Below are 14,562 nucleotides of genomic sequence, written 5' to 3'. Positions count from 1 at the left end.
TAAAGGTATAAGAAGTGGTTATAATATAGTAGAAGGACAGAAAAAATGTGACTTCAAAGAAAAACTAAGGACCAGAAAAATGTATGTCAGCAGTTAGTAGTTAATGTATTAAATAGTGATTTTTCTTCCTTTTGCATGCATTATAAATTTTTTTCTGCAGTAAATGTGTATTAATGATAAAATGTTAAAATGAGACTTTTTACACACATCACGCACATAGTGTGGAACACCAGGTCCAACTCAGAAGGGGACATCGTCCTCCTCGGGAAAGGGCAGCGTGTCCCAGTTCTGGCATCCGTGCTGTGAGCCTGAGCTGATAAATCAAGGGCCCCAAGACTAGAAGTGGGTGGGGCTGGGAGGCAGATTGCACTTTGAACCAGCAGGCCTGCCCATTATTGACGGGTCAGAAGCTGTGCATTTGTTATCGTTAAAGTCTTTGACAGGAGTTGGGTTTCTGTGTGGATGGAAGCTTGATGTCCCATATGCAGACCTAATGTCCCCCAGGGGACAAATATCGTTGTGTTTCCAGTCGGTGGTGAGCCTGTGGATGGTCAGCCCTGGCTGCTCGGGACCGTGCAGAGGCAGGGGGAGCCTGTGGGGTTGGGGCGAAGGTGCGGCACATGATGCGATCTGTGTGGGCACAGATGGTGGCCTTGGGAAAAGTTTCTGGCAAGAATGGCTTTTACATTTAATTAAGGCCTAAGAACCGCTTCTCATCTTTGTGCTGAGGGGCAGTTACCCAGTATCCTGATTTGCCTGAAGTCCGTAGGAATTAGAGGGCAGAGCCCCAGCTACCCTGCACAGAGGTCTTGGACATGTCTGTGGGCAACCCTGGGCCACACCACTGCCACCCCGGGCAGCACAGTCAGCCCTCACAGCACAGTCCCACACCTGCTCTGGGAGCCAGAGCTGCCCCCTCCAACTGGGTGTCCCACGTGCATGCTGTCCCCAACACAACCCCCCGCACACTGACTGCCTGTGCTTCCTTGTGCTTCTTAGGTATCCCTGGGCTCACAGATAGATCTGCAGAAAAAGAAGAGGCGGGCACCAGCACCCCCACCGCTGCAGCCACCGCCCCCCAGCCCCGTGGTGCCTGCACGCATAGACGACAAGGAGGAGCACAGGAAGAGCGGGGCGGGTGAGTGACACGCTGCTCTGCCCCCTGGGCTGCTGGCCTGCGCCTGAGCTCCAATGCTGCCACTAACTCTCACTGTGGCCTCCGCCAGTGTAGCATTAACTCGGGAAATATTATGCTAAAGAAAGAAAGTCTGGAAATAAGCAGTTACAAGTTCACTTACTGTCCCACAGACATACTTGCTGAGAGTGGTGTGGGCATGTGGAAGGGGTGTGGTGGGTAAGGTGGAGAGTGGCTGCAGGCGCTCAGAAGAGGGTGACAAAGGAGAGTGAGTGAGTGTGGGTGTGCGACGTGGGTCTCCCTGATGGGAAGAGGGAAGTTCCTAGGATGGGTGCTGTTTTGAAGGATGTCTAGACCTCGGGAGATTTAGAGATCTGTGGACAACAGTTCAGTAATATTTTGGAATTGATGGTCACTTTTATAGGTTTTATATATGTAGCAAAGACCCTGATATTTGAGAATAAGCCATCCCAAAGGGAGGAGGGTGGAACCATAATACTAGTGAGAGGAGACCTGTTAGGTCACCATGGGTCACCCCTCCTGCTACGGGGCAAGTGGAGGACGTGACAGATGTCTCTAGGTCCATCAGATGGGGTGATTAATCTTATTTTAAAATCATTCTGTTTGTAATTTCATTTATGGAGGAACAGGAACAGCTCTTAGGTAGCAGAGTTTCCTGCAACAGCCCCCCAGGATGCTCAGTCCATCAGGGAAGCCCTCTGAGGGCCACTCCCATGCCGTTTAGTATGTCAGGCACCCCACGTTCTGCCTTTGACCTGATGGCTACAGTTCCCAAAGGGGACTAAAAGACGCCTAAGGACAAGTGGCTGCTTTGTCAGTGTCTGAAACTTTAACGTGAGCCACGTGGCTGTTTGTCAGCATTTTCCCCCTGGTCAGTACCTCACTTTGTGTCTCAGCATTTCACAGCCTGAAAATCCATTATCCTAAGGAGCGGTAGCTATATTTCATGCCGGTTCAGCCTCTTTCCCACAGGAAAACACTATCAAATTTGAGAACAATTGTAGCTTATTAAGATAACCTAGTTATCTCCTTTTTCACAATGACAGCCCTGTTCTTCCTCCCTAGCTCTCACCCCCTCTTCATAAAGGGATGACAGCCCTCGGGTTTAGAGCTCCTCATTGCAGTTCCAGGTTAAGTGATGATGTGGATTTTGTTGAGTTGTACCAACTTCCTGTCCAGACAACCTGTTTCAACCCAAGGAAGGACCTCCTGATTCAGCCTTGAAGGACTGAGGCCTTGTGCCTGACATACTTGGGTGTGGGCAGCCAGCCAGTGCCCACAGGTGTTGCAGGAGAAGTGGGGGTGGGGTTGTTTTAAAATTGAAACCATAGGGAAGATGTCCCTGCTGAGGATCATTGCCAAGGAGGATGTATAGATGGTAGCGATTCACTACAAGTCTCTCTCTCTGGTCCATAAACTTTTGTTTGTGAGGATTGAGAAGGAAGCCAGAAGCTGTCTTCTACTGGAATATAGCCCTATTTCATGATGTCAGAGGGATGGCAGAGAACGTGACAATTTCAAGTCCGACTTCCATCCCCCTCAAAAATCCCATGAATTAACTGCACATGTCAGCACTGTAAGCAGAACTTTAAACCCCAGTCTATGTTAAAAGATAAAAATAAAAAAGCAGCAATGCTGCCACCACCACCACCACCACCACCACCACCACCACCAACCCAGTATCTTTTTCTGGTTGGATACCTAGACATAAAAAGAACTGAAAGGCTTTGGAACTTGCACTGAAATAGCATTAGAACCAGCTGGATTTGGGTCTGACCCAGATTCCTTGGACAGAAACGAGCCTCCCAGGAGAAGCCTGTTCTTCCTACATGTCTTGCCATGGTGATGCCCTCCTGTGTGTGACATTTACCTGGGCCGGACAAATACTCATCCACACTGCTTTTGGCTTTGAGGAAGCAAATGAGGCATACATGTGAGGAAATGAGTATTTCCATCTAAAAAACTCCATGTCCATCTAAAAAACTGCAATCAAGAGGAGTAAATGGATATAGCTCTTGATGAAGAACTGATGTTTCTTCATATTTTTATTAATAATCTGATGAAGGGCATGAAGCACAGAATCTGTTACAGAAGATTGTAGCCCTTAAAGCTTAAAGGAAGTATTTTAAAAGCAGTAAGAGTAAGCATGACATATGACATAATAATTCATCATTTATTATATTAAGCCTTTGACCTTCAAAAATTTTATTAACAGAAGAAAGTCATTTTCATATAAAATTCTAAATGGATCCCCACATTTAGGCAAATAAAACAAGGCAGTTCTGATGGTCTGAGGGTCAGATGCAGTGAGGAATCCCACCCCTAACTCTTTCTTCAACTCAGGACCCCCTTCTCAGCCAAGTCTGAAAACTGTTCCCTGGAAGAGTGGAAGAGGTTGATAGTGTCACTGGGCTTGAAGAGGCAAGCTAAGTTCCACAGCAGGTGACAGATGCAAGCTAGAAGCCATGCCTGTGAACCTGAGAAATGACGAACTTGAATAAAAGGAGCTTTTTACTTGACAGAGCTGTGAAGGGGCTTTTATAAATAATTTCTAGGCCAGCATTTCAGGTCATTGTGCCTGCCCAAACCAAATTGCAAACGAGTAGGTATTTCCATACTGGCCTGAGGGTAGGACACCGTGTGTGCAAAATGTTAAAAGCGTGAGTGAGGTTTACACTTGGTGCCCTGAGGTTGAATTTGGTAATGACTGTGGTTGGATTTGGTGCTGAGTGAGGTTGGATTTGGTGCCAGGTGTGGCTGAGTTTGGTGCCTTGAGGTTGTTCTTGGTATATGGGTAAGTGACAGTGACGTGCCCTCTGTTGAAGGCAGAGTGTCTCTGGGCTTAAATGAACCATCTGAAGTAATCCCCGTTGATTCCATGTAGGTGTCGGACGGCAGGTGCCACAAAAGCCCCCCAGAGGCTCTGCTCGGGGGCCCCCCCAGTTAGTGCTCCCCCCGCCCCCGCCCTACCCTCCTCCCGACATGGACGTGGCAGAGCCCCTCAGCTTTCCCGGGCAGAACGCTGGTCCCGAGGCCTCCGACCTGACACCCACACGTACGTGCCTCTTGTCTTCCCCACTCTGTGTTGACCTCTGACTCTCTGGTCACTGGTGTAAGGGCTGTTTCCAGACTTTCCATTCTTGCTTTGGGGTGTTTGTGACTTTCTTCTCCAGCTTTTCTCTCCAAATGCTCAATGCAGCATGTCTGATTTAACAATGAATGCACTCCAAATGCCATGCAGGTACCATAAGGAATGATCTGACCCATTAATCATTCATGTTGCGGTTAGACTTGAGCCAAAATTGTACTGGGTGGGTGGAGACAGTCAGCTAGGAGCGAATTTTCCTCAAATTAGAACTAACCCTGGAATGTCTGCAGATAGCAATGGTAGCTTGGCACCGCCCACAGGCCTGGGGTGTTGTTGGGAAGCCCCCTCCGGCCAGCTCTCAGGGCAAACGAGCCGGTTGAAGGGCTGGGAGGACTTGAGAATGAGGACCTTTGAACCATTTGGTCAGCGGCAAAGCACTAGTATTGCTACTTTGTGAACAGGGAAACAGGCACCACCAGATGGGGAAGCAGCTTGATCTGAGTCTAGGAATTGCCAGAATTAAAATCTCATTTTGTTTCTTTTTCTTGTCACAGCCTGTCTGAGGTCAGGCTTCCTTCATTGTTTCCTGGAGTTTCTTTTGGGCTTTAGTAAGCACTATGTATAGCATTCCTGCATCCAGACAGATAGCAGTTCTACGTATTTAACTATTACATTCGGATGGCATCATCTGTATGTCACGCCTGCACTCACGCCCACTTAGGACACCTCAGCTGTGCAGTGGCAGAGACTCCATTACAAGGCAGCCACAATCCCCCACTGCATTTGCCGAACAGTGAAATGTTACTGCACTCGGCCCCGTAAGCAGCTGGCACCCACCTGAGCATGGGCAGCCTTCTGGTGAGGAAGTTCACACGTTTCCACCAGTGGACCACTTTCTGTCTCCCTTGGAAATGAGGACAATCTCACTGCCAGCTTCTGGGTAACAAAGATAGTTGTTAGATGGATTACTACCTACTTTTCTGGGCAAGATAATCCTGATTCATTTTATCTTTCTTTAGGAATGCCTCTTTTCCATCCTTAACATTTCTTTTACATTTTTACATTTGAACATTTTACATTTTTACATTTTACATTTGATCATCTTGATGTTCGACATGCCTCTAAATACAAATGCATTTTTACAGGGTGTTCAGAACTTAAGGATTAGGTACATCAGTCAGAAAGATGGCAGCCAAGGGTTACCGATGGAACCATTACATCTCTGAAGAGAGGGCGTACTAAGTCCCACGTGCCAAGGGGTGAGCTTTCAGTGGCTGCTCTGGTGGCTGCTGCTCTCTTCTGTGGATTCTCATGCTGGGGAACAGGTGAGGGAGGACCGCTCAGTGAAAGTGGTGAAGCCAGGTGCAGCCCCCTGGCAGTGGGGGAACGGCCTTGTGGGACCTACACAGGGTGGGCAAGCAGACCTCATGTGCTTTCCCACACCTGACTGTGTGCAGACTGCAGGTGCCCACTTCCTCCTGGGCCTCCAGGGTCAGGGGGTCACTGTACACCTGTGGCATCAGCTGGGGAGACCAGTGGACGAGATTTGGGGGGTTGCTCACAAAAGCCTTGAGGAGAAAGGCTTCCTCCCAGGTCTCTGTGGTGCAGGGGAAGTGGTTCCCACCCCAGCCCCCAGTAACTCTTAAAAAGAAAGTTACTCAAAAAGTAGAGAATGGAACCATGCAAAGGACAAAAGACGAGACTCACTTTCCTCTTGCATCACGGGCCCATTGCCCCTCCTGTGTACAGTATTAGTTTCCACCATGTGTCCCTTTCCCCAGGTACACGTCACTGGGGCCTCCTCTGCCCTCTGGTCATGTTCCCCTTCCCATCTCACATGCCCACAGACATGCCAGTAACAGTTAGGTAAAGAGGAGAGGTGGGTAAACAGGGTGGAGGCCTGTGAGGCGCGAGGATTACTGCGCGGCCCTGGCCCCCCTCAGCACCTAGCCTGGCACACAGGCCACAGGGCTCAAGTGTTTCTCCCTCCTTCTGCTCCCTGCTCCTCTCTCGTGGCTGCTTGTGCCCCAGAAGGTAATGCATCCAACTGGGGCCTTTATTTCACCAAATTAACTGACTCTCCTGACCATTGTTTACAGCATTACAAACTGGGGTCTCCTGCCCAACGATGTGGCAAGCGGCTTGCCTTCTTTGATTGAGGACTGGAACAGTTATCCCTTGTCATTTGTTTCAGTTTTTCCCATAATGTTGAAGCATGGGTACTACCTCCCGTCTCAGGGAGCTGCAGATTCTTGGCACATGAATGCCGGATGGTCATTTCTGCCTCTGGTTGGCACATAACATCTCGCCTGCACTTCTACTCCAACTTCTGGCTATTTGTAGCTGTGTAGATGCTCAGTAGGGGCATTTTTATGCCAGCCGCAAGCTCTTGTATCTCTTCTCTTGAGTTTAGATCTGTGCTCCTTGTAAATGGTGTTTCCTGGTGGAAACTAACTCTGAGTCCATAGTAGGCATCTTACCCATAACATCTCCCTCAGCCCACACTGCAGTAACAGGGTAGGTTCTATCAATAGGTAGAAACTGAGCCAAAAGAATTCACGTCAATGGCCCAAGGTGTCGGCCACCACAGATCAGGGACAGCAGGAATTGTCATTGTGGCATCTTTACTGTCGTCACGCCGCACCCCGCCCCATGCCAGAAACACCCACAGGATGGACACCTTTGGCTTTGCACAGTCACTCTGATTTTTATACCAGATGGTTTATTCCACTGAGGTTGTTAAAGAGAGGAAAGGTCCATTTTCTTGAAACCACTAAGCACAGCCAAACTCCTTAAGGTAAAAGGAATTGAACAGCTACCAGATGGCAGATTTGTACACAGATGGAGAGATGGAGAAGGCCGTAAGACGACATGAGGTAAGCCCTCCACACCACCACCTGTGCTCTGCGTCTCTCCCACGTCAGAGCTTCCCATTCCAGCCACTTCCTGTCCCCAGTCCTGGCCTCTGGAGGGTCTTGCTGCAGTCCCAGTCCTGATGGTGGAGCTGTAGACCCCTTACTAGGAGGAGTCCCCCCAGCCTTTACTAGCATCCTGAGAACTAGCTAGGCCCCAGGTCCTTAGCCCAAGGACGAGTGCCTTAGTTCCCATTTCTTGCTTAAAATCTTACCAGTATTTGACACATGTTCATTAAAACATTTACCTGCAACAAAAACAAAATGGAGAAGCCCATGTTTTCTAGGCCACATTTCTGTGGGACTACTGAGCTCTCTTTGAACCTCTGCATGGTTTGTAGTCAGAGGAGAGAGAGTGACCATCTGCTAACATGTGTATTTGGCTCTGAGAGGCCGCCTGTGCCCAGCCTGTGCCCCAGCTGGCCCGGGTGCACCCAGTAGGTATCAAATGAATGTACGTACTCTCATATCCCAGCCGCAGTCAGCGGGGTGAGTGCCCTGTGCACCCCCTGCTGCCATCTCTGGAGCCTGTCTTTGGCAGGCCTACCACTCCTTCTAGTCCAAAGTCCGCTTCCCATCCTCTAAGGGTTAACCTTTATTCACCATCCTGCATTATACACACCTGCACGTGCCACTCCACTAATTCAAGCCAAATGGAGGCTCTCATGGTCTTAGTCATAGTTGTATCCATTCTTCAACACACAGCATATATTCAGTAAAGGATTATACCAGAGTTGTCTCACTGAATTATAAGTATCAGATTATAATGATACATGATATTCAAGTCAGCTTCATTTAACTGAGATGTTTCCAGGTTGGAGATGGTACCAGCTTAGGTCTGTCTACAGGATACTCTGAATACAGCCAGCATTGTGTCAGTGACCTGTACAGTGTCATGCTTGGGGAAGGTAGTATTCAGCACCCCAACCTTTGCTTCTCTCCTCTTTAGCTTTTTCCTAGTCTGTCCTATCCGAATGATGCCTTCAGTTGTGTGGTGGGTACCGCTAACATGGCCCCCAGTGGTCCCCACCTCCTGTATTCTGCCCCTTGCATAACCCTCTTCCCTTGAACCTAGCCTGGATTTAATGACTCACGTCTAATAGAAAATAGCAGAAGTAGCGGATGTCCCTTGTCACTTCTGAGATTAGGTTAAAACAGCTGTGACTTCCCTCTTGGGCGCTCTCACTCACTGTGAGGAACTGGCAGCTCACTGAGAACCACATCATGGGGAGAGCCACATGGCAAGGAGCCGAGCCAGCCTCTAGCCCACGGCCAGTGAGGAGTGGGGGCCCTTGGCTCCCGGCTGCAAGAGCTGCATCCTGCCAGCAGCCACCAGCAGGAGCCTGGAGGCAGAGCCCCCTGCGGTCCAGTGCTCGGCTGAGTCCACATCCCTGATGGGCAGCTCAACTGCAGCCTTGTGAGAGGCCTTGGGTCAGAAGCAGCTAAGCTGTGCCCGGCTTCCAGGCCCCCAGGAACTGTGAGGTAATAAATACTTATTCTTTGAAGTCTCTAAGTTTTGAGGTAATTTGTTCTGTAGCAATAGATAACATACAAGGTGCAAGTAAGAAAACCCATGTCAAGCCTACTTAAAGGGTTAGGGACTCTGTTACCTCATGGAACAGGAATCCCAAAGTGGGACAGGCTCAGAGTGAGTTGGATCTGCAGCCTGCAGTTGTCATGGAGGCTAGAGGATCTGTCAGTATCTTCCCTGTACCACCTCTGGGGCTGACCTCCTCCATGGACTGGTATTGAGGGGGCTGTGGCTGATTCATGCATCACATCTACACTCCAGAATTTCCAAAGGAAGAAGAGCGACTTCTCTTCTAATAGTTCCATAGGAAAAGGACACCTTTCCCAGAACCCTCAGCTGCACAGTTTCGATCATGTCTCATTGACCATATTTGGGCAGTACACGGCCCCAGTCCCTGGTAAGAATGGAATCACCTCTGAGAATCAGGCCCATCCTGAGAGCTGGGGAACAGGCACAGCATTCCCTAGGGTGTACGGCATGGCCGCTCAACACTGGAGCTCTCGTGATTGGAGATGTGGGGAATGCACACTACCATTGGTGTCCACTACAGCTGGGTTGCAGCCTCAGCTGGGTTTCAGTCTGCAGAGCCTGAGACATGGTGAGTGGGTGCAGAGAGAGGACTGGATGCCAGTCATGAAGATCATGTGGTTGGCAAAGACAGTGTAGCCAAGCCCCTGGAGACCAAAGAACTGTCCTCCCCAAGGAACAATTTCAGTGCAGGACTGTCCACTTCAGGCCTGGCCTCCACCTACATTCTCATTTCCTACTTTTGCAGACCAGAGGAGCTACTGGAAATGCTCCTGACTTTAGATATACCCGTGTAGAACCCAGAGACTGAAGGGTCTGGTTTCTTGATCATCTTTGTAGCTTAGAAGAAAACAGAGTTAGTGAAGTTGTATCTCCGACCTGGCAATCTTTGGAATCCTGTCTCATTTAAAATTACTTCCTTCTGTAAGAAGCATAATTTTATCTCTTCCAAGTGAGCTTACAGTAGATAAAAAGCAGGCTTTTTAGAGTTAGCCTGGGGCCAGTGTGGAGCTGTGTGCCCAAAGATCAGGACTTGCTCTCTGCCACCTCCTGGAGCAGGAGTGAGGCTTCCCACGCCTGCTGCTGTGCTGTTGGCATCCTCTTGGTGTGTGGCCAGCACAGCCTGTAGAGTTTGAGTTAGTACATACTTACTATGCATGGGGGAGAAGAGTGATTAATCTGTGTAATCTCTCATAAAAGACTTATGGCAGAAAGGTTGCTGTGGGTGTGTCTGTGGTGATATGTTCGAGCTTTTTTTCAGCATAATTGTAGTAACAGACGAATAGTGGCTCCCTGGTCTAGGTTTTGTAACCTTTCTGTCACTTACTGGTAAGATTTCATGTTAACCCTTTGGTATCTGACCATTTACATAGATGGTTGGTGTGCATGCCTAAACCAATACAATGATTTGCACATACCGAGTTTTGCCTGTAACATCTAATCATTTTGCTATCTGTTGACACTTGGTTTCAGTTGAACTTTCTGTGAGTCACGATGATGGAGCCCATCCCACTACTTGCACTGGATTGTTTGTGCACAAGATTTGCAGTGCTGGTTATGATTAGGCTATTAACGTGTCATCAATTACTTATTCCAGTGAGAAGACCCTAGGGATTTAAAAGTCAATGCATATAGAGCTCAAATTACAGATCTCAGCTGACTTCACATTTTTAAAACAAAACCGTCCAATGACAGCCATTGTGTAATACATTTTCCTACAGCAGGCGCAAGCAAATCAATCTTTCTTAAGAACACATTTCTAGGGTAATCTGCAAAGGATTTTAACGGCCTAGAGGGAATAGGGTCATGATCTCCTGTCCTGAATGATGAGTGGAGTGGAAGCACGACTGATGACAGCCATCACGATGTCTTGAGCTGATCAGTTTCAGTTTGTGAGCAAGTGTCCCATAAAGAACTTTAAGGAAATGCTTAAAGAGGGAAATAAAATGAGAGAAACAGTTTTCATTTGAAAGTAGTAATTTGTTTGTTCAATGTAAAATTGATAATAATAAGAACTCACACGTTAGGCAGTGTGACTCAGCAGAAGAATTGAGCATCTAGAAATATCCTGGGCACAGCTTACTGGCAAATGGCTGCAGTCAAATCCCCACACTCCTGGACCAGGTGCTCACAAAGGCCCCAGCTCAGCCAACAGCCAGGAGCCAGCCTGGGCAGAGAGCATGAAGGGGGAGAAGGGAGGATGCCCCTTAAATTGGGAACAATCCTCTTTAGGGTCACTGAACATCTTACTCTAAAATTTGAGCCAAAATTAAGCACTTTGCCTTTTTCACAGCAGAGTAGTTAATCCTAAAGCTTGTGTTTCAGACACAGTTGGGGGAGTCCTATTTGTCAGGGAAGTGCCCTCGAAACCTTGCAGGTGCGTCAACCCCAAGGAAGTGCTCTCGCTCTTGCCTTGTGTTGCTGTGCGCCTTCCTTCCCGTGTTGAGAGAGCCAGCCGCACAGCTGCTCCTGCTGCCATGGGAAAGGGTTCTGCATCAAGGAAAACAGGAAGCACAGGGGAGGCAAATGGCCCTGCTTACAAAATAGGAGGAAATAGGCCACTGTGGGAGAGTCTGTCTTCACTGAAGTATGCTCAAAAAAGTGGAACTGAATTTTTAGCCTGTTATCTTGTACCTTGAGAGCCATTAAATACACCCAGTGTGAACTGAAGATTGAATGATACTTAGAAGCAAAGCAATGAGAATCACAATAAGCTATGTATAGCATTTTTGTAAAAAGCCCTGTGAACTTTTTGTTTTGCTGATTATTTTTTTAGCCCTTCATTTACAAGCTAGGTTGTACCTGAGAGAGAACTGAGGAACTTAGTGACGCTCAGAGGAACAGGTGTGTGCTTGACCTGGCTTATGCCAGCTGCTGAGAGCAGATTGTTGAAATTTCAGGAATCTTGCAAGTCAGTTGTTAAACAGAAACATTATTTAAAAAATTAATTATGTAAGCTTATAATCAAATAGATACTGTTAAAAACAAAGGTAACAAGTACTGAAAACATCACTCCCCGATTATTTTACAATTTTGTGTTTCTGTGTTCTTGAGGTTATTTACAGCTGTCAAATCAGTGTGATTCAGAATATGTAAGAGCGAAAACACCATCTAACAGCATGCTACTGCTCATCTCTTCCCAGCACCACATGCAGCGACTGACATCCACTGCTGGAAACCAACCAGGAGAGAGTATTCACACCAGGGAAATTGGCAGAGGTTACAAATCAGGGCTTGAGTCACTGCTTCTTAATGGTCTAGATGTAAGAGAGTGATTGGAAATGTGAATAATGCAGATTAATTAAGAAAGCATGTCATATCAGTAGCCAGTGCCTTGTGAAGAGCACACAAAAAAGTGAATTGTTCTTCAGTTTTTTGAAAACCAATATCCAATTCAGCAGTCATTCGTGCATTGACAGGCGAGCTGAGTTCCAACATACGTCTTCATGGTTTCACTTTCATCTTACCTCTTAACGGAAAGCTATCTATATTTATAACTGAAATTCTTTTTTTTTATAACTGAAATTCTTTATGCTGTTTTATAACAAAATTATATGTACCCACACACATATAAAGTGACCTATATTCATGTCAAAATTACACATGCTTGTCAATAGTAATAACAGGTTGGCTACAGATAAAAGATAAAGGTAACAGAATTTGGCAAAAATTAATGAAAGCACTCTGTGAGAATAAATTGGTTATATAGAATTTAGAGCAAGAATATTGTATATTATTACAAGTTTTGTGGTACTCATACTTTATGTCAGTAAAACTTTATCTGTCTATCCAATACCCTTGTATTTGCTCCACAGAGCTGGTTGTTAATCATTTACCAGCCTACCACTGTAGAGGAATAACAAATATAATAGCAATGCTGATAAGTAAGTAAAATCATTTAGTTAAGAAAGCTGACAGCAAAATTATCTTTGATTTTCATAAGTTAGTGCTGAAGTTGTGAGCTGACAATCACAAGGCTATCTGTGTTTCTTAAAGTTTGAGCTGGCAGCATAAAGTCGGGTTAGGAATAAAAACCAACTTTTTTTTAACATCAAGAATTATAAGCATTTCATTCTGTGTTCATGTAAATTTAAGTTCTTCCCAGAAGTAAGGAATGGACAGCTTGAATTTTTGAGAATGATTTAAGATTTTTATGAATAAAAGGTGACTAGGGACTGTGTACCAAATATTTGCCTACTGGCAATAGTCTTTTGACTGTTGCCTGAGGTTGTTATGAGATATGATGTGAATTAGGACACAGCCTTCTTTATGTTAATCCCTACCCCTCAAGACTTTCAGGGGCTTAGTGACGCCCACGTAATGGCCTTTATCAGATGGTCAGTCTCTCACAGGAGAAAATAACAAGAACTAGGAGAGGTTTGCCCCTTGAAAGCAGTAGATCTCAACATGCATTTGCAGTTGGTGTGTTCCTCCAACTGAGCACAACAGTCACTCTTGTCTGAGTTTATGCATGAGCCCTGCTCAGTATCAGCTTTATCAATATTGGGGTAGATTGATCTGTAATTGAGGGCATCATGAAACAGTATTATCTATTTCTCTCTGGAGTCCTGTGAGTTACTTAGACTTTTTTCATAAGCAGTAAGAAATAGTTATTGCCTACCAGCTGGTCAGTGTCTCTGCCTGCAAGGACTTTAAGGTTATACATATAAATGCATAAACAACAGAGATTTGTTTGAGGTAGAAGAACAGGTCAAGTACAATACGTAATGTAACATACAAAATATGTTAAGTGTCCTGACTCATATGATATCTGGAGAATTTATTCAACAGCAACCTGAGAGACAACAGTGAGCACAGTGACGCTTATGATGCCGTTGCTCCAGGGAACAGAATTGTGCATGTTGGATCAGTAGACCCTTCTAACAACTGAAAGAGACAGAGACTAAAAGGAGATGGACAAAAACAGAAGTAGCATGGTGTGGCCAGTACATCCCTCTCTACGCAGTAGTAAATTCCCAGGGCTTAGAGATGAATGATAATAGTGACATTTATTTTACCAGAGTTTGAGTTCATATTTTGCCATTTATTTTCCCCCCACAGTTTATTGCTGTGCATCATTCCCTACTCATGCCAAGCGCTTCTGACGGATGGCCCTTTCCTGGAGCTCCATACCTCTGATTCTCCCCCGTGCCTCTACTGTCCTGACTCTGATTCTCCTGCTGTTCTTCCACCTGCCAGCATAAAAGGGCTCATGTGTACACCTGCAATTTCCTTTCTTTAGAATTTACATATAAATGCATAAACAACAGAGATTTGTTTGACTGAGGTTCTTATTTCCTTGATGGAGGTAAAGACTTCTGTGTAAATTCTGAGTTGATATATTGACCTGTTTGAAATTCTCCTTCCACTGGTACATGGATGTTTTCTACTAAGAAACACATTTTAATCTATTATTTTATTTTATTTTTTTTTAATTCATTATTAATTCAATTTTTTCTTATTTGATTTTTCAGTTGCAGAATTTCTTCTCCATTCTCCTTTAAGCTAGATTGTGCCCATAAATTGACCAGTGTGGTCAGTTTGGGTAGAACTGAAATAATTTACTAAATGCCCAAACATATGAACTATAAATATAATCTGTAGGAACTCACAACTCATGATGCATACAGTTGACCCTTGAACAACATGGTTTTGAATGCACAGGGCCACTTATATTTGTGGAGTTTTTTCAGTAAGTGTATCGGAAAAGCTTTTGGAGATTTCTGACAATTTAAAAAAGCATTTTCTTTTTCAAGCTTTTTATTATAGGAGTACAGTATGTAATGTAACATACAAAATATGTTAATTGACTATGTGATCTGTAAGACTTCCACCAACAGTAGGCTAT

The 14,562-nt window shown here is 45.8% G+C and overlaps 1 protein-coding gene and 1 long non-coding RNA gene across 10 annotated transcripts in view; both read left to right on the top strand.

The window, feature by feature from the left end:
• COBL (cordon-bleu WH2 repeat protein) overlaps nucleotides 1–14,562 on the top strand; it is a 266,567-nt gene that overhangs the window by 198,870 nt on the left and 53,135 nt on the right. For 6 of the 9 annotated variants that reach the window (XM_073239146.1, XM_073239147.1, XM_073239144.1 and 3 more), the window contains 2 exons: nucleotides 1,000–1,138; nucleotides 4,041–4,211. In XM_073239146.1, coding sequence (XP_073095247.1) covers nucleotides 1,000–1,138; nucleotides 4,041–4,211 — 310 coding nt within the window. The remainder of the gene's footprint in view (nucleotides 1–999; nucleotides 1,139–4,040; nucleotides 4,212–14,562) is intronic. The other 3 variants (XM_073239151.1, XM_073239150.1, XM_073239149.1) reach the window with 1 other exon arrangement.
• On the top strand, nucleotides 7,127–13,985 carry LOC140849954 (uncharacterized). The gene is made up of 2 exons (XR_012132422.1): nucleotides 7,127–8,638; nucleotides 13,776–13,985. It is a non-coding gene; the product is annotated as an uncharacterized lncRNA (long non-coding RNA).

The sequence above is a fragment of the Manis javanica genome, chromosome 6 (genome assembly GCF_040802235.1).
Source record: "Manis javanica isolate MJ-LG chromosome 6, MJ_LKY, whole genome shotgun sequence".
Lineage (NCBI taxonomy): Eukaryota > Metazoa > Chordata > Mammalia > Pholidota > Manidae > Manis > Manis javanica.
Note: the sequence above shows the minus strand (reverse complement) of the source record. Positions and strands in the feature narration are given on the sequence as shown.